Source organism: Misgurnus anguillicaudatus, chromosome 14, assembly GCF_027580225.2.
Source record: "Misgurnus anguillicaudatus chromosome 14, ASM2758022v2, whole genome shotgun sequence".
NCBI lineage: Eukaryota > Metazoa > Chordata > Actinopteri > Cypriniformes > Cobitidae > Misgurnus > Misgurnus anguillicaudatus.
Genome location: NC_073350.2, coordinates 33,069,541 through 33,090,117, shown reverse-complemented (window position 1 = coordinate 33,090,117; position 20,577 = coordinate 33,069,541). Strand labels below are relative to the sequence as shown.

Genomic DNA, 20,577 nt, shown 5'->3' with positions numbered 1-20,577 from the left:
CACTGCTTGGAAAAATCAATGTCCAAAATAAAAACGTTTAAAACGAGTCAACAGCAGCAAGCAGGTTGTATTGCTTTAGTGCCGGTCAAAAACAAAAAAGGTTTGATGGCACAGATCCCAAGCCAAAGACCAAAGGGAATGATTTTGTCACCTCCGCCTCTCAGAAGAATGCAACCATGTTCGTCCCAACCTGTTGAAAACTGACAAAACACTTGGTAAAATGCAAGCAAAGACTTTAAATGCTTAATGCAGCATATTATTATACAAAACCAAACAATTTATATTTCATACACTCACCTGTACCATGTAGTTTAATTGTCATAAAATGTATTCATGTCAATGACTTGGATTCACTGTCATTTCAGATTTTGCCCGTAAGCCCATTTTCAGATTTCACAACAACCTGCATACTTCCCTTATTAGTTACACTTACTTTCTAAGTATTTGTCCCATTTAAAGTACAGTTATCTGAAAGTTCTTGATAAGCAAAATGACTTAAGAAAATAAGTATTTTAAAAATAAGACAACAAAAATCAAATGTAAGTGACATTATGCATATAAAACAATCTTGTTTTAAGCACAAATCAATGTAATTTAATTCGATTTTTTCAACTTCTTTTCTTAGGTCATTTTGCTCATCAATCAAATACATCTTAATTTAAGAATTTTTAAATATTTGTACTAAAACCAAGACAAAAATAAGTAATAAAGTCTTTTTTTTTGCAGTGTAGCCAACGCTTAATTAGCATATATTATTATATGTAACGAATGGAGGGCTTGACATTAAAGCTTGTCCTAGACAAGTTTGATGCGTATATGAGTTTTACAAAATATTTTCCTCTGCTGTTAACCGTTTAAAGCACACACATGTGTGCTGTGATCATTTCTGTGCCGAGTCTTTGCGGCACCCATAAATAATCAATCTACTGATCCACTCGTTTAATGGTATAAATGTGATTGGTTGCAGAAAACACTCAGCAACTGTATTTAATAATACATTTGCACATATTAAAAATACTACATAGACATATAAACAACAATAAAAACTTGATTTTCACCACAGGGAGACTTTATTAAGCTGCTGAAAGCAGAAAATAATTTCAATTAATTCCCCACATGTTTAATTTTCAATCAGAGATAAGTTTATGTATTTGTATTCTGATAAATCTTTAAAAAATAACCAAAGGCTTTGCTATTTCAGCAAGGTTATGGCAAAAAGCAAAGTTCTGACCAATCAGTAACATTATTGAATCACATATTAGGGTTTTGGGGGTATGGTGACAGAACTTCCAGTGACTCGTATTCCATAGCAGCCTTTCCAGTGTCTAGTGTCTTGACCACCATGTTCAAAAGAGATGAAGCGTAGACCAGGACCATAACCTGTAAACTTGTGTGTCACCTATGAAAGAAAAAATAAAAGTGTAGTTATATTCAGTGTCCATGAACTTAAAACTATCCACAAGTTTCGGGGCACTACTGTAAAGAGAATGTCGTCACTCCGGGACAACATGTACTAGTGACTCCTGCCTGTATCGCAGTATGATTCAACACTTCAAGTGTTGAAAACAGCGCCATCTGTTGGTTAATAAAACATAAACCTGTAGCAGACACTTCTGGAAGAAGCTCCATCAGATGAAGCAACCAGCAGATGAAATTCAGATGGATTTTAATTAGGGATGCATCGAAAGGAAAATTCTTGGACTTTATTGTTTATGAAGTTTTTATTGCTGAAGCTCCTCATGGTCTATTAAATGAGATGAAGAGCTTAAGTCTCTCATTCTTCGTGCGTGTGCATTCAGCCGACAAATTAAGAGTTTCGTTGCAAAACAAGATAACTCAGTTTTTTAATTTTTCGGAAACCCTTTTTTTTTGATTGTGCATTCCAATTAATATCAATTCGAAATTCATTCAGTGCATGCCTAATTTTAATGTTATGTTATTTGTACAAATAAAGCAGTACAACATGTGTGAATATCAGTAAATTAAATTAGTTTAATGTAAATGAGTTTACTAACTCACTCCATTCCAGTATAAGTTCATATTTATTTCAATGATCTGATATTGTACAGAATAATGTTCACACGCACATAATCACAAAAGTATATGCACTGAAAAAAAAATGATTCATTGAATTTAATGCAATTTTTTATGGTAAGTGGTTGCAATCAATCTAATCAAGCTACATTTAAACAAAAGTTTTATATTTTATTTTACTTTACTAATCTTTTTTGTTTAAATGTAGCTTAAACAAATTGATTGCAACCACTTACCTCAAAAAATTGATTAAATTCAATGAATCATCCCCTTCAGTGTGTACATACAATACTATCTATACAGTATTACGTGGGAAAAAAATGTAAATACAGCAAAAAACTCATAAAGCTCTGGTGTTTGAACGTTTTACAGTGCACGTGACTGAGCAGAAAATAAAGCTTCGGCTGTGTCTTAAATAGCCTCCTGTACCCTTAAATAAGAAACTTGTGAATAGGTTTGATAATAAGGAAGCTATTCGTCTGATAGCTTCAAGTTACCTACTAATATTATAGAAACAGTCACACAAACATTAATTTACTTAAACTAAACCAATAGTTTTTTGTTAATGAAATAAAGGAAAATATCTGAACATTTAGGCATTTAACAGACACTTGTGTCCAAAGCAAGTTATAGAAGTCAAGGCTATACACTGAAAAAAATGATTCATTGAATTTACTCAATTTTTTAAGGTAAGTGGTTGCAATCAATTTATTTAAGCTACATTTAAACAAAAAAGATTAGTAAAGTAAAATAAAATATAAAACTTTTGTTTTACACTAACACATCTTGTTTGTTTTAAATTCAAATTCAATGAATGTTTGTTTTAAATTGTGTGTCACCTTTAAACGATGACTAATGAATGTCATTGACATATAAAATAGCGCATGTCAATGTTTAAATGCTTTTTGAGCAGCAAGACTGGCTCATATTTCCAAAAACCTCTAAGACAAGCAAAAATGCGTATGTCTGCTCAGACCAGGGGCCGGATTCACGAAAACGTTCTTAAGACAAAAAATAAGAAAGTTCTTAAGATAAATTATAAGAAGTTCGTAAGAATGTTCCTAAGTGCAATTCTCGAACATTTCTTAAGAAGTTCACAAATATTTTCTTAAGAATATCTTAAATGTGTGTCTTAAGAATAAAATGACAAGCTTTGGAATGAATGATACACTGCTAATGATGTAATAAACTTATTAATCTTTTGACTAACGTTACCTTGCGATCATTAACGCGATACAAACGAGTGATACATTAAGACTATGGGCCCTATTTTAACGATCTAAGCGCATTGTCTAAAGCGCACAGCGCAACGTCTAAATGGGCGTGTCCGAATCCACTTTTGCTAATTTAACGACGGGAAAAATCGTTTTTGCGCCGAGCGCATGGTCGAAAAGGGTTGGTCCTAGTGGAAGGGGAGTATTTTGGGCGTAACGTGCAGTAAACCAATGAGAGTCACAGCTCTCATTCCCTTTAAAAGCAAGTTGCGCTGGCGCTATAATCCCTATTTAGATGACGGACTTTGTAAACTGAAAAACTAAACGGAGGTAGAAGATCCCCAGTTTAAGATTAATGTTAAATAATTGTGTTGTTTTTCCCTTATATTGAAATTGTTCTTTTTTATTAAAACCTTTAAACCCCGTTTTCTTTTAGTCATGGAAGTAAAAAGCAGGCTTGTAATTACTTTAAATGTATGGCTATCCAATATCATCAAAAAATAATTTACAAGTATGTAAGATAAGGTTTGTACTCTAAAAATACTTTATTTGTAACAAACAGGAGATAAAGAAATTACAAACGGCTCTCCTCACGTTTCAGCACTTTGGACAGCGTTTTTTTTAGCAAAGAGTTTTTTTAAGCATTACTTACAAATGTTTCTCATCTCACCATATCCACAGGTACATCATATACAATAAATCCGTGAGGTAGCATTAAAAAAAAACATTTAAAAACAGACGCATTTGTTTAAAGCAAAGCATTTATTTACTTATGAGGCTGCAGGTAAAGCAGCTCTTTGCGCCTTCTAACGTCTCATAATCAGTCCTCATTTATAAATATGTCCAAGAGACTCAATAATAATCTCTTAAATTCATTCCTTTAATCTTTCATATTTAAAAGCATTTTTGTGCTGCTGCGCATTTTGTGATAAGCAAACCCGCGTTGTCCTCCCGTTTATAGGCGCATATTACTAATGCGCTCTTTAAATAACATAAAACATATTGCGCCATTGACTTTAGACTTTAGACTTTAGAGCAGGTTTTTGTTGGTCAATGGCGTAGTCTATTTTAGTTGCCTCAAAATAGCAACGCGCCAACAATGCGCCTGAACACACCTCGTTTTTCAGACCAGAACGCCCATGGGCGCAAAGGGGGCGCAAATGCATTTGCTATTTAAACAACGCGGCGCTAAACGTGAAAATTAGGGTGGAAACTAGCGAAAGACACTTGCGTCGCGTAACAATTCTTTCGGCCATATTTTACCTGTGTCCAGTTGATACCCTCGGGCACAGTCACATCAGGCGGCTTAAATGTAGCAATGACAGCTCGACTTGCATTGAGCAGTGACACATTAAGCCTATAAACGCCCCCACAGTCAGGTCGACTGCTGTACCTAATCACAGACATGGAAAAGAAATGAGCTGCTATACATTAAATGAAGACAATACTGAACTAGATGATAAAGACTCACCAGTCCTTCACAGTCACTTCAGGCGCAGAATCTAAATATGCAGCATCATAACCGCTTTTCACCAGATCAATCACTTGTTTTTTTAGACACGGCCTGTAAAATTGTACAGAGATGAATATTGAGACACAAAGACACAACAGAGTATGATCATAAACTCACATTCACACATTATTGTTGTCTATTCTGAATAATTTTTTTACTGAAGTGAGGTGCAGAAGTATGTAGCCACTGCATCATCTGGCGTCGGTTCAATATGCCATTGATCTCCACCGTTCTGTGTCAACTCCCAGTTACTATAACACGGTCTCACACCCATGGCGTCAATATTTGACGACACTTGACCATGCGTCAATATGTTGACGCGGAGGGTATACCTTTCGCGTCATTTTTTGACGAACTGGGGACTTCAATACTATTAGGTACGCGAAATTAAACAGTTGTCGCCTGGCATTGGGGTTAGGGAAAGGTTTGGGTAGGGATGTCATTATGTAAATCTAACCCTGAACCGACGCGAAAATGGTAGAAAATGGTAAGAAAATAGGAAAGAGAATGCAACGGACTTAATAGTATTGAAGTCCCCAGTTCGTCAAAAAATGACGCGAAAGGTATACCCTCCGCGTCAACATGTTGACGCATGGTCAGGTGGCGTGAAGTGTTGAAGCCATGGGTGTGAGACCGGGTTGGTTATTAAAACCCTCTTAAAAACACATGAGATAAAAGCTGTTTATATAGAAAGATGGCTACATGTTATTGGCCATAAAATGATTTACATTGTCTATATGCTATACTTTATCTAAAACCATCTTAACACGACTCTTGTTTAATAATGTACAGTATTAAATTACTTGAGAGACTACAAAAAATATGTAGTTTTAAAAATTAATTTGTCATCACTACAGGACCTTATAAATGTAAAAAGGCAACTGACAAGTATGTACCCAAGCTGTCACTGGGGCAGTACCCTTTAACATGTCCTGATTTAGGTACAGAACCTTTGACTTTGAACAAAATTGACGTGCATGGCATTTACTGGATTCTGCCAACCAACTGGGTTACATTTTTCATAGTTCACTTTAGACATTCTACTAACTATAAATAACTTTGCAACTGCATGTCAACTAACTTTCACTAATTTGCAACTATATGTCAACTAACTGTCATTAGTGTATTAGTAGACTGTAAGTGTTAGGGTTAGGGAACAGGTTAGGGTTCGTGGAATAAGTTGAAATGCACCTGCAAAGATACTTATAGACAGTTGAATGTCTGTTGAGGGTTCATCATAATAAAGTGTTTAGTAAACAGTCTACTAATACTGTAAAGATTGGTAGTTGATAAGTAGTTACAAAGTTACTTATAATTAGTAAAATGTCTAAAATGGACTATCGAATAAAGTGTTACCACAAACGGATATTTCTGAATGTCCCGAGGCTGGGATTAAAGGGACACTTCACCCATTTGCATAAAGCTTTGTATAGTTAGAACCCAAGTCATGTTTTTGAATGTTTAAAATGTTTTATTCCTTGTACTTGTCAATGGTTTTATGTTTTCACATATCTTATTTAGTGTGTGCTATATAGTGTTTTTAGGATTTTTACTTGTGTCTACAGCACTTTGGGCAACACAGTTGCATGTAAAGGTGCTTTATAATGAAATAAGTTGAAGTTTGAATGGTCATGCATCATTTCCTCAGTTGCCGCTGAGACAGGAGAAATACAGATTTCAGTGTTGCACTTCCTTCTTTCAATGATGTAACAATCATCATTTTGCATCATTGAAAGAAGGAAGTGCAATATCTTTGTCGAGGGAGTGAGACTACAAACACCCCTTTTCTCGCTCAAATAGGCAACAAATTCAAAATGTATGTTACATTTCGACTACAAACATGACACACTTTCAATAAAGATTAATGTTTCTACGGGTAAAATGCTCCTTTAAGCGGATTTGAAGTGAAAGTATTTGATAAACTTATAAAGCGTGCCGAGAGCATTCGGTTAATGATGAGGTGGCGTTAGCAGAGCTCTTCTTATCTAAACATACATTTTCCTTACACACAAATATATATATATATATATATATATATATATATATATATATATATATATATATATATATATATATATATATATACTCTAAAAATGTGCTGTAATTTTGCAGCTGGTTGCCAGTAACTTACTGTAGAAGATAAGTCCAAAAATGTTTCGTGTTCATTTAACTTTAAACAAAATGTTGCCAGTAAATAACATAAATGTAAAATCTACAGTAAGTTACTGGCAGCTAGTTGCCAGTAATACTCATTAATACTGTAATTTCTACAGACATTTTTTACAGTGTTAATGTTATTTTACTTACCGTCTCCGTGTGAGTTTTTCAGGAGATTTAAAAGCATTTTGGAGTTTTGTTTTTCCTGTAGCAATTAAAAGAGAAAAAGGTCATAAAAAAATGCTTCGGTGCTGCGTTCAAGTTGAATAAAATTGGTTATAAGTCAGTTGGACTTTTAAGTTTTTGACTATTATATAGTTGGCATAACTTAAAAACAGGAAACTATTAACTTAATTTGTTTACCAAAAAAATGTTTTTATTTATAAGCTCTTTCCTCTTTTGACTTCTGTCCACGGTGTGGGTGATTTTAGTTTTTAAGTATCCTTAACATAGACATTCTGCAAAACCTGACTCCTTTAATCTTATGCACCACCATCAGTAGTGCCACCAAAAAATGACTCTCTATTTGAAAATGTAATAATGAATGTAGAGTTTGCAGTGCTATCTAAATAAAAGCAATAGTGATTCTTGTTTAATATAAATGAGAGGCATGAACTCTAATAGCTGTGGACTATAAAGATTTAATTCTTCTATCCTGCTGCAGAAATAGACAATCAATGACTGCTCCATGATGAGACTGTACACACCCCTAATGCAAATTAATCACAGTACACTAATTAAAACAATGACTTATATAAAATGTTCAATATTTACCTACAGTGAGTCTTCAGGTGTCACAGGTGAGGTATTCTTCAGGTGTGAGGTTTAGTGCGGCACTGCGTAGAGTATTTATTGGGTTCAAACTTCCTGAAATTGAACACTGCAGACTGAGATGGGATGTAACATGTGCAATCTTGTACCAGTAAGAGTGCTTGCCTTATAGGGGCGCGTTTTCCAAAAGCTTTGTTAGCCAACTATGGTCACAAGTTTAAACATTGTTCAGTGATTCGGGTGTTTTCTGAAACTAACATTCCTGCAGACATTCACAAACTGCATTCAAGCTTCTGCGGTTTTAACTGGTTTTTAGAAGTGTAGTTTCTTGTTATTCTTGATATCCATCATTTTAAATACACTGCTGAAAACAATCAAGGGAACACTTTTTAATCGGAGTATAGCATCGAGTCATTTCAACTTCTGGGATATTTATCTGGGATGCATTGTCCAAACAACCATGTAGCTTACAGATTAACCACCATAGTGCAATACATAGCTAGAGAAAATAACTATCTAGTCAAGACTGTTTCCCGAAAAGTCTTACGATGCAATGTACATCATTACAGCCGTAACCTGACATTAAATTAATTTGAACAGATTAATAAGTACTCTACCTCCCATGTGACATCATCAACTATATTGTTGAACCAACATGGTTCAAACAATGAATGTGCTAAGTTACGGGAAACGGTCTTGACTAGATAGTTAGTTTGCATTCGACTATACATTGTGTTTAACAATATTTGATGGTCTGTACATTTGGTATGTTTTTTAAGAAGTTACCATTGTGTTGAAGAGTTGAGCGTCTGCATAGGTCGAGAACATATTTGAGTAACTGAGCATTATCTTACATGCTGTTTCAATCAAAAGGCAATTTGGTTAAAGTGCTACGACTGCTGCAACCTGACAAGTGTTATTCATTAAAAAGTATAATTTTTGAAAGTTTTCAACAAGTATGAACTTAATTTTTATTAAAAGTAAATCCAACTCAATATAGTTTGTCCTCGAGTTCTTTACTGGTGTACCGTCATTAACATATCAGTTAATGGAAAGCTAATGTTAAAATGTAAAGTCTTCTAACCATTCACAGGCTATTCACATATATGAGATAGGAGCCATACATAAAACTTATTTTTTGATAATAATTTTATAATAAAACACTGTGTTTGGCAGACTGTATAACGCACTGATTAATATTTCACTAAGAATCACCTTCAAAGGGCAAATAACCCAATTAATGTCCAGGGGCGGAGTGGGACCGAAAAATCTACTGGGAAATTTCGTAGCCCACCGGCCCTCGTGGTCAAAAAATAATAATAATTGGGTCGAACATGCTCATAAACAGGAAGTAACACATAGAATAATGCGTGCATCTTTGAATATAACTATAAGAATATTTATTTTAAATATATTTTTTGTCATATAAAGTTTTGAGAGATAATAATGTTGTGAGGATATTTATTGCCATGTCAGACATTTATTGCCGTTGAATACTTACATATATAATATGGAAATCATATATACATAGAAGGAAATAAATAATGACATATACTGCAAAGTTACCATGCTAATTTGTATTTATGATATGTGGAGATAAATAATCCTTTGCAAATCTGCTGATTTGATCCGTTCATGTCCTGACCACCAGGATAGAGATTTTAAACATCCTTAATCCACACTTACTAGTCTATCAAATAACATCTAAAGTATATTGTTTATGTGATCATAGCGAATCACACAATCATTTTATACGCAGAAGCAGCGGTCAGCAGCTGCAGCGCACTCGGATCCAACGGCATACAAACTGCAATAAACAAGTGTTCGGCGGCTTTTTACATAAAAGACAGATAGGCTATGCCATTTGGGGAGGGGCTGCTCACTGATCCCCGTATTTTTGTAAATCCTGGACATGGTTGGACCTGCCAAATGGGTTGGACGTGCCGAACAGGTTGGACCTGCCGAACGGGTTGAGCACTTGAGCAGAGGGGCTGCACAGTTTGACCAGCAGGAAGCGGCCGCTTATATAACTTGCAATATATAACTATTATCAGACTGGCCCTCGTGGCCTCATGACGGTATCCAATGGCTTATAATCTGACTCCAATTTATAATTAATCAATACTCTTCTTATGCTGATCGCAGTTTATTCACTATTATTATATTTTAATTCTCTTAATTATTTAGAATGAATGACATTCATATATAGAGAATATGATGTTTCTCTGGAGGTGCTTAATGCAGTTTCATACAGCTGGGTGTAGAGGCATTTCTCCTTCTAACTTAAAGTCAGAGGTTTATCCAAACACACTATAAAAATATGAGGATCCATCTATGTTGAGATTGAATCATTCTTCCCTCCAATCTACATCGGTGGGTATTCATTATATTTTCAGTCAGGGTAATACCTAATCTACCCCCCTCTGCGATTTATAAAACATAATAAAAGACTTGACAAGGTTTAAAATGAATAGATGTTAACATTTTTTTTGCCAGGCAGGTTACACTTAAATCAATCATTTGGTTATTCAAATTCATCAACAATTAAAAGATCAGCATAGAAAAGAAATACCTGGCAACCAAAGACACACAAAGTGGTCTAGGAAGATTCTTGCTAAAGAATGCTTCCATGATGTTTATATATACACAGAGTGTCTGGTTACAGAATGCGTCCCCGAGTATTTTGGGCCACCTTTTATACACAGACAGGACAAAGAAATCATAACACTCCCACATTAGGATTTGGTTGGTCAAGCATCTGTAAACTAGATCTTCTAAGGAAGACACACCTCTAGCAAGAGTGCAGATTATGCTCTAAGTTCTTAAATTGGTTCACTTTATCTTAGAATAACAGAAATTAGACCTTTTTATACATCGCACCATGACCTTTAAAATGAAACCACACATGTAAATTAAATTGCAATCATATACATAATATCATATATATTCAGCAGATACCCAATGATGTGAGCCTGAAGGCTTGGGGGTCGAATGCATGTCAACAGCTCTGCCTGAGGGTCAAATGGCACCAACCGAAGTTTTATTGTTTAACAATGTCTGTCCATAAACAACCCAAAGTTAATTATTTAACATCTGGTACTACAAGTGTATCAGTGTATTTCAAATATGAATCTTTGAGCATGAACAAGCATTCAAATAAATGAAGAGAACAAAGTGCAGGCCTGCGTAATAACAATAATACAGCAATAACAAAGTACAAAGGTTTCAATTAACTGGAGATCTGGCGATGAATAATGGAAAGCAAGTCCCAATAGATTCAGGGAATGTTTACTTGATGTAACCCATTTAGTTGAAATAGAGATGCTCCTCATTATGGTGGAAATCCTCACGTGTAAAGTTAATTGGCTGTACCTCTGTGTAGACGCGTTGCTTTATAGAGTAAATGGTGGGTTTGGAGTTAGATGCGATGATTTTCTGTTTTTGCTTGTGAGATATGGAATTTATGTATGTCTGTGTGTGTGAATAAAACAAATAAAGCACTATTTATATGAGTCCTCACCTCTCACAAGGTTAAACAAGTGAGACACACATCTGATTAAAAACAAGAGCTATATTGTATGGTGGAAGAGCACTTAGTTTGCAGCACTTCGACCTCGAGCGCAGTAATATTGATGGAAGTTTAAGCGAGAGGGGAAGTAGTTAGTGATGATGTTACTGCGCGCCAAGGTTGAAGTGCTGCAAACTAAGTGCTCTTCCGCCCTAATTGAGACCCATATGGGCAGATCTGAATCTGCCCCTTTAGCTTTTATATTACGTGAACGTAGTTCCAGACAATGCTTTATTATTCTGCTTAAGCAAAGTGTTTTTTGTTGTTTTGTACTTTGCTAACGGTTCCTATCCTGCATTATTACTGTACATTGTGAAATCTGTCATTTACAATACTTCAAGGCAGATGAAAACAAGGCTCTCGGGTATTACACATTTACCGTGAAACAAGCATTTCAGACAGATTTGTCTTGCACATGATTTGTCTTAAAGCATATTAAAAACACCACACAGACATATAAACAACAATAAAAACCTGATTTTCACCACAAGGAGACTTTATTAAGCTGACAGCAGAAAATAATTTCAATTATTGCCCCACACATTTTTATTTTCATTCAGAGATAAGTTTATGTATTTGTATTCTGAATAGGCATTTAAATCTTAAAAAAGTAAGCAAAGACTTTGCTGGTTCAGCAAGGTTTAGCCGTGAAGTTTCTGTAATGTTACTTTAACATTTATTTATAGTTATAGTATAGTCAAAAGCAAAGTGCTGACCAATCAGTAACATTATTGAGTCACATATTAGGGTTTTGGGGCTATGGTGACAGAACTTCCAGTGACTCGTATTCCATACCAGCCTTTCCAACTTTTATCGTCTTGACCACCATGTTCAAAAGAGATGAAGCGTAGACCAGGACCATAACCTGTAAATGTGTGTGTCACCTATGAAAGAAGAAATAAAAGTGCGGTGATATTCAGTGTCCATAAACTTAAAACTATCCACAAGTTTCGGGGGGCGCTACTGTAAAATAATGTTGGTACAACTGCAGAAGTAGCATAGCAATTGTATTCTGTGTGTTAATTAGCAAAGAGGCTACGTGTTTTCCCATCATTGTTTACTTTGTAAAGGTGCAAATCTTTATGAGTGAAAAAATGTAATAGTGATAGATAAATCAACCACTAAGACTCCTGACCGTATCGTACTAATGAAGCTTTTCCATTAAATAGTACCCCACAGTTTGGTTTGGGTCAGCTCACCTCACTTTGGCTTGGTTAGCTTTTCCATCGAGTTTAGTGACACTTCGTAGTGGGAGGCAGGCCCGGTACTAGGCTTGCTGGACTGGGGGGGGCAGTCAGGATTTTTGGGTGGGCAGCCATTTCCCGACTAAAATTATTCATACACTAAAATTATGGATGTTTCAATCCAATATTATTTTGCATATGTCTTATAATAAATGGCCATTTATATGTCCTTTTGCACATTCAAATTTTAAAAGTAGATGCAATTGGATTTATAATGATTTATAATGTTATAATGATTAATGTAGTTTTACACATTAAGTCACAGTTAATGAAATCAGGCAAGCAGGTGATATAAATGCAAAGCTGTATATATAGCTATATTTTATCAATGTGTACACTAATTTATCTATAAGTGAAATAATAGATTAAATGCAAAGCCATTCTTATACCTAACCTATCCAACATATGCCTTTATTCTAAATAAACACTTGTTAGGCACTTTATTTCCACTTCTCATTCTCAAAAAATGTCTTCATTTAAAATAATGCATTTTCAATGTGATATGTGATAAGCTATATTTTAATTAATTCCTGACCCTACCATGCTGCTGCAGCAACCTCAAATATCACAACAAACACAACGGTTTAAGTAATCTATTTTGAAACATCATGAAAGCAATTTGACATGCATGACAAATTCGTCAAAAGTTATCCTGTAACAGCACCAGACAAAAGCACAAGCCTTAAAATACTGTAAGTGTGATTTGAGACGAGACCAAAGATAAATCACACTGCTTTGTTCATAACACAGCAAATTACATATTATAACACAACGCAAAATTATAAAATACAACGTTTTACCTTACGATGACCTTGCGGAGTTACAGCACCTCCTGAACTTAAAAGTATGTAGATTTTTGCGTGTGAAGTTTTTCTCAAACGCGAGCTGAATGAGCTGATGAATGACGATGACAAAACCGCTAAAATGTGATTTTAAAACTGCACGCGATGCTCAGCTGTTACAATACTGTATATTTACTGCATAACCATCTTATATCATTTATATCTACTATATAGTATGCCACAACCAAACTGCATATTCTAATTTTAATAAACAGAAGTACGTCTGAAACAAACACACTAAATGCTGCTGGAGACTTGCCATTGGCTGTTGTATTTGAATGAATAAATAATGAGGTGAGTCTAAGAAAGGATAAGGGGCTGTTTTGGGCATGTTTTACTATAAAAAAAAGTTTCACTTTAATATGTGTTGTGTTATTACGTTTATGTAATACTAAATTGCATTGTTTCTGATATATATTTTAAAGATGCGTTTTTTTTTAAGTTACCGTCATAGAGAACAGTAGTACGTTTCTTGTGAGTTAAATACTGCTGAAAAGACCCTCAAGGCTTGAATAGGCTAATCAGATAATAATGGGCGGAGCCGTATACACTGGTGTTTGCCAACAGAACACGTTTTTGTTTAAAAAGACGCCGTTATTTTATAGTTGGCTGGACATTTTTGGGGGGGCAGAAGGAAATTCTGGGGGGGCAATGCCCCCCCAGCCCCCCCGTAGACCCGGCCCTGGTGGGAGGGATTATAGGCGTGTCGTTATATTTGCGCTGCATACTGCTGTGACATCATACATGTGAGAGCGTCGTTGTACATCCCCATACATCCGTTTATTTCTCAGTCTACCAGAAAATTAAAATTGACCTTCACAAATAGATGTTTGCACATCACGTTTATCACTACCTCTGTCTCACATGACAGTTTCTGTACAAACACCCGTGGCGTCGGTCAACGCACCCCGCTGAGCCTCATTTAAATTGCACTTAAGCATATATGCGGACAAAAAAACATCTATTTGTAGTGGTCACTTTTAATTTTGTGGCGGACTGAAAAATAAATGAGTGTATGGGAATGTAAAACAACGCTCTCACTTGATGTCACAGTAGTAGGAAACTTGATGGAAAAGCTAACCAAGCCAAAGTGAGGTGAGCTGACCCGACCTGACCTGACCCAAACCGTGGGTACTATGCAATGGAAAAGCGCCATAAGATTCAAAACTTCGAGAGTGACGTCTGTTGGTTAATAAAACATAAATGTGTAGCAGCCGCTTCTGGATGAAGCTCCATCAGACTAAGCAACCAGCTGATAAAATTAAGATGAATTTTTATGTTATGTTATGTGTACAAATAAAGCTTAAAGTACAAGATGTGTGTGAATGGTCAATATAAATAAATTAAATTAGTTTAAAGTAAATTAGTTTACTCACTCATATTTAAATGATACGATCCGATATTGCATAAAAAAACATCCTTAATTTGATCTTACAATCATTTCTCAAAAGCCTCCACGTGTGATCCATAAAACAAATGTATATGAAAGGCCAACTCGTTCAAAAACACATGATATTTAATGTGTACTTTACGTGTATTTTACACATACTTAACATGTACTTTAAACAACACGTTACATACATGTTAAATACCACATGTATTTGCATCACTTGGCCTTCCATAAATGTATGCATGGAAAATGCAAGTACGCCTTACTTTTAGACATGAAATCTATAAATCCGCCTTTAAAAGATGCCACACTAAAGTCATTGACCTATAAAAGAGCACCTGTCAATGTTTAAAATCCTTTTCGAGCAGCAAGAATGGCTTATATGCAGCCATATCACCCTGTAGCCCAAGAAGCTAAGCAGGGCTGAGCCTGGTCAGTACTTGGATGGGAGACCACCTGGGTAAACCAGGTTGCTGCTAGAAGTGGTGTTAGTGAGACTATACTATACTGTCAAAAAATACCGTCCATTCGGATGAGACGTTAAACCGAGGTACTGATTCTCTGTGGTCGTTAAAATCCCAGGATGTCCTTCGAAAAGAGTAGGGGTGTGCCCCGGCATCCTGGCCAAACTTGCCCATTGGCCTACTAATCATCCCTCATTCTAATTGGCTATATCACTCAGTCTCCTCTCCACTAATAAGCTGGTGTGTGGTGTGCGTTCTGGCGCAATATAGCTGGCGTCGCATCATCCAGGTGGATGCTGCACATTGGTGGTGGTTGAGGAGATTCCCCTGTTCGTATGTAAAGCCCTTTGAGTACTGAGAAAAGCACTATATAAATGTAAGGAATAATAATAATATTTCAAAAAACCTGCCACAAACAGACAAGCAAAAGTGTGTACGTCTGCTCAGACCCTGACATGGCGCTAAGCACTTTTCCACGTCAAAGAGAGTTTTTATAAATATGGGGCCTCATTTATCAACCGTGCTTACAAACAGATGTGTGCGTAAGAACAGTTTTACGCAAAGTGTGGAATTTACCATCTTACACTTACACATACGTAGAAATGTGTGTAAATATACGCACACCTCTGAGCATGCTTACGCACAGAATCTAGTGGTAGAATAGCGATACTACACAGGATCATCCCCAGTGTATATTTATTATCCACAAGCAGGTGTTAAAAACGATTTGTGGTGATTTGTCGTCAAATTTATGTTTACGCACATACTAAATTTCATCCGTATAAGAAAATATAGAAAAATTTCTATGCATGAACCCCACAGACTTTGGCGTGGATTTTTGCGTGTGCACACTTTACGATAAAATCTGTGCGTACGCACACTTTATAAATGAGGATCTTTATCTCTTGTATTTAGTTTAGTTTTAAAGTTGACCTGATTTCTTTCCTAAACTTGGTTTTATTGTAAACAATTCACCCGTCCACATTTTACCTGTGTCCAAGTGGTTTCAGCGGGCACAGTCACATCAGCCGGCTTAAATGTAGCAATGACCTCACGATTTTCATTGAGCAGTGACACAGTAAGCCTATAAACGCCCCCACAGTCATGTCGAGTGGCGTACCTAAACACAGAGACATGCAAAAGAAATGAACTTCTATACATGAAATGAAGACAATACTGAAGTAGATGCTAAAGACTCACCAGTCACTCACAGTCACTTCAGGCGCAGAATCTAAATATTCTGCATCATAACCGCTTTGCAGCAGAATGATCACTTGTTTTTTTAGACACAGCCTGGAAAATTGTACAGAAATGAACAATTAGAACCAGAGTATGATCATAAACTCACATTCACACATTATTAATATTGTCTATTCCTGTAGTGCTGAATAATTTTCTCTTACTTATGTGAGGTGCAGAAGTATGAAGCCACTGCATTATCTGTCATCGGTTCAACTATCCATTTGTCTCCACCGTTCTGCGTCAACTCCCAGTTACTAAAATCATCTTAAAAACACATGAGATAAAAGCTGTTTATAGACTAATATGGCTACATGTTACTGGTCAATGACATATATTGTCTATATTTTATCTAAAACTATTTTAACACGACTCTTATGTAATAATGATACAGTATTGAATTACTTACAAAAAGATATTTGTAGTGTTAAAACCTTATCAATAAAAACGCAACTGTACACTGTCAGAAAAAATGTCAAAATATACCCAAGCTGTCACTGGGGCAGTATTGTACCCTTTAAAATGCTCCTGATATGCACCATTAAGGTACAGATATGTATTTAGTTGATACTAATATATATCTTTGAGGTACTAATTGCAACTCTTTAGGTCAAAAGTTGTACTTTTTGAAAGGGTAACACAGTGAGAAGTTCAGATACAAAACCCTCAAGTGTGTCCGACATGTTTTCTTGTATATGGGCTGTTATGAGTCATTTCACTTTAATGGCAATGAAAATGTTATTAGTCAGTAATTGAAAAAAAACACTTTTATGCTAATGATACTGTTATTTATACATTTGCTCCATCTACAGGCAGTGAAGGAGCTTCAGTTTGCATTTCATTCATTGGAAGATGCTCTGGTTAGTTAAAATTCAGAGAAAACAAAGTTTATGTTTTTTTCAAAAGCTCAGGCACAGCTTGATCATTTTAGTATTTTTACATTTGATGGTAAAGTTATTGAAAGAGTACCTTTTTAAAGTACTTGGGGATTTGGATGGATGATTAGCTTTTATTTAATGTAAATATTGCTACTCTAATCGATTGGCTTTTATATTAGAAATAAATCTAACTTTACTTTAAAGACCGAAAAGAAACTTGTAGAAGCTTCAACTGTGTTTGATTATGGTGACATATTATACATGCATGCAACCTCTATAATTTTAACATGCCTTGATTCGGTATACCATGTTTTCTTACAAATGCAAAGTCCCGTACTCATCATGGCATTTTATATGAGATGGTGGGTTGGACATCATTTGCTATACATAGAAAACAGCACTGGTACATTTTTATTTAAAAAGCAATGTAAACTTCCAGCTTATCTCTGTACACTTCTTTGTCTTTGTTCTGGCAATTACCAGCTACGCTCTTACAAGTGTTTGCTTTTTAACATACCTCAAGTTTGCAAAATAATTAGCAAAAAGAAAACTAGATAAATTTGTGTCCATTGGTCTCTCTTGTAAAAAAAATCAATTTCTTTGGACAAAACATAGTAAAGAGTTGCAATATCACTAAAGATGCAACTAGAAACATTGCAAATGATGAACTTCAGACTGTGAAATAAAGAAACTGAAGCACACATTAGGGGGCGCTGTGATGTTTGTGGTGTTGTATTCAGGTCCAAGTACTCTCAAGAGATTCAAGTTTGAATGTGATGCACGGCTGTTTAACATTCGTCTACTGTGCACTTAGAGGAGTGATTGGGGGGCATTACATTTTATAAAATACATTAATTTGTAATAAATGTGTAATTAAACTTCAGAAAAATATACTTTCCAACAAATAGCACCATGGCTTGACTTTCACTTTTTTGCTTAACAGCCACATGTGGTTAGTGTGGTTTTCCAAAGTTACTAGTCACTCAGCATTTTCACTGCCCACAATGTTGTTGTTGAAGTTGAAGTGTTGTTTAAGTTGAAGTGTTGGTAAAGTTGTTAATTAAAGTTGCTTTAGCATGCTAAATTTACTTGGTTTACTTAACCTTTTCAAAATAATACAGACTGAACATCCAAATTAAGAATACAGCATCACTACACGTCTTGTCATATTTAGATGCATGGAAAACATGCAGTTTAGTAAATCATAAATAAGAGTAGCTTCCAATGGATATAATAAAAGTGATTCAGGGGTTTATAAGATTGAATAAAAAAGATAAACAAAAAGCATAAACAAAAACTTGAAATATTTATTAACAACAGCAGTAAATGCTGTAGTGCTGCATGTAGACAAAACAAAGCTATGCACTAAAAACAAGGAATACATTTTTGTATTGGAAATACGCATGAAACAAATATCTAAAATTTGAATGAAAACTGCTTAAGACCTGAATTTTTTGTCAACTTTATCATGCAGAGAGCGTGATCATGGTTTCTGTTTTAGGCACTTATTTTCTGAGACAAATTAAAGGGCATTACTATCACAAAAACAAATTTAAAAAATCACAAGCATGAACCTCTGTCTCTGCCTGGACATGAACTCTCAGATATGTGCTAAACTCTATGATTTTCTCTCCGCTCTCACCCAGAGATTGTGCTCAAATTTACCCTCGTCTGAAGTGTTTACCCACATTTGGTGGGTGTTAATGTCAAGCCCTGAGCAGCACTACATTTATATTATGTTTGTTAACACAAATTTTAAGTTTGAGGTTGTTTTATGTCATGAATTTTCACACAATTGGGGGTAAACGCCGAAAAGTGACTGACTCAGAAAGACTGCCGAGAACCACTGACTTGGAGTACTTTGCTCAAAAATGTACATGGTGTTTACTGGATTCTGCCAACAAACTGATATTTCTGAATGGCCTGAGTCAGGGATTAAGCGGATTTGAAGCGAAAGTATTTGATGAATGTATAAAACGTGCTAAGAGCATAAAATGTGCCGAGAGCATTTGATTAATAATATCTCAATAATAATGAGGTGGCGTTAGCAGAGCTCTTCTTATCTAAACATACATTTTCCCTTACACACATACACATATATTTTTAATATTATTTTACTTACCGTCTCCATATGGATTTTTCAGGAGGTTTTTAGCCATTTTTGAGTTTTGCTTTCCCTGTACCAAATAAAAGAGAATAAGGTCATATGGAACATTAGCCGGGTTTCCAGCCAAATGTGAAGCGAATCTTTAAAAAAAATTGCAAAAAAAGAGAAAAACAAACAAAGTAGGTGCGTTTCCATCAAGTTGTTTGAGCAAATGACAGTGGTATTGGTTTATTAGCCATGCAGCTTGTAATTGCCAAACTAAATTCTTTACACAGAAAAAGAAATGCAGAATTTTTTATGCAGGCACTAGCAGCAAGGGCATTGCAGTGATGTCGACCAATCACATTCCCCGCCCAAACAGCTAGGCTGGGTTTAATGTTCGGAATGTTCATTTACTTTTTTACGCATAGATCAAAAACCACCTCAAGCCAGCGTAAAAACTTTTTTGCAAATTAAGGAATTTTTTTTAAAAAATTGGCGTTTCCTTGATGCAATATTTTACAATGCACTTGAAATCATGGTGATGGAAACATGAAGTGTCTTTTTCTATATAAAAAAAATTATGCAATGTGCAGGTTTAATCAAAATGGTTATCCATTTTAGGTTTTTGACTATTATATAGTTGGCATAACTTAAAAACAGGTTGAAATTATTTTACATAATTTGATTAACAAAAACTTGGATTTTTGAATATTTTTTTATTTATAAGCTCTTTCCTCATGAGGACTTTGACTTCTGTCCACAATGTTGGTGTTTTCAGTTTTTAAGTATCCTTAATATAGACATTTTGCAAAACCTGACCCCTTTAATCTTATGCACCACCATCAGTAGTTTCACCAAAAATGACTCTCTGTTTTAAATTCAGAAAATGAGTTTAAAGTTTGCAGTGCTATCTAAACACATCTTTCACACTAAATAAAAGCAATATTGATTCTTGTTTAATGTAAATGAGAGGCATGACCTCTAATAGCTGTGGACTATAAAGATTTAATTCTTCTATCCTTTAACAATCAATGACTGCCCCATGATGGGATAAATGCAAAATACACTCATACACAATGGCTATTATAAAATGTGCAATACTTACCTACAGTGAGTTGAGCTTTTCAGGTGTCACTAAAGCACTGCGTAGAGTATTTATTGGGTGTAAACTTCC

General features: G+C 35.3%; 2 protein-coding genes across 2 annotated transcripts; both read right to left on the bottom strand.

Annotated features, from left to right (window-relative positions):
• Window positions 1-1,050: 1,050 nt before the first annotated feature.
• Window positions 1,051-7,719, bottom strand: LOC129427186 (F-box only protein 44). Its single transcript, XM_073876364.1, has 7 exons — window positions 7,693-7,719; window positions 7,069-7,123; window positions 5,407-5,416; window positions 4,920-5,012; window positions 4,720-4,812; window positions 4,512-4,641; window positions 1,051-1,399 (listed from the first exon to the last, which is right to left on the bottom strand). Exons 2-7 carry the CDS (start codon window positions 7,103-7,105, stop codon window positions 1,259-1,261), a joined length of 504 nt encoding a protein of 167 aa, XP_073732465.1. The 5' UTR covers window positions 7,106-7,123; window positions 7,693-7,719; the 3' UTR covers window positions 1,051-1,258.
• Window positions 7,720-11,472: 3,753 nt separating this feature from the next.
• LOC141369521 (F-box only protein 2-like) lies at window positions 11,473-20,577 on the bottom strand. The gene is made up of 6 exons (XM_073876366.1): window positions 20,509-20,577; window positions 19,437-19,491; window positions 16,601-16,703; window positions 16,398-16,490; window positions 16,188-16,317; window positions 11,473-12,141 (listed from the first exon to the last, which is right to left on the bottom strand). The coding sequence occupies exons 2-6, from the start codon at window positions 19,471-19,473 to the stop codon at window positions 12,001-12,003; spliced, it is 504 nt and encodes a 167-aa protein (XP_073732467.1). The 5' UTR covers window positions 19,474-19,491; window positions 20,509-20,577; the 3' UTR covers window positions 11,473-12,000.

Excerpts from the sequence above, each read along its gene's own strand:
- LOC129427186 (XM_073876364.1), bottom strand. The coding sequence starts at position 7,105 with ATGCTTTTAAATCTCCTGAAAAACTCACACGGAGACG. Across the intron at positions 4,813-4,919 it reads TACTTCTGCACCTCACTTCA|GCCGTGTCTAAAAAAACAAG; the intron begins GTAAAAAAATTA and ends ACAATTTTACAG. Across the intron at positions 1,400-4,511 it reads AGGGTATCAACTGGACACAG|GTGACACACAAGTTTACAGG; the intron begins GTAAAATATGGC and ends TTTCTTTCATAG.
- LOC141369521 (XM_073876366.1), bottom strand. The coding sequence starts at position 19,473 with ATGGCTAAAAACCTCCTGAAAAATCCATATGGAGACG. Across the intron at positions 16,704-19,436 it reads GAAAAATCCATATGGAGACG|ATGATTTTAGTAACTGGGAG; the intron begins GTAAGTAAAATA and ends TGTGTTTTTAAG. Across the intron at positions 12,142-16,187 it reads CTGAAACCACTTGGACACAG|GTGACACACACATTTACAGG; the intron begins GTAAAATGTGGA and ends CTTCTTTCATAG.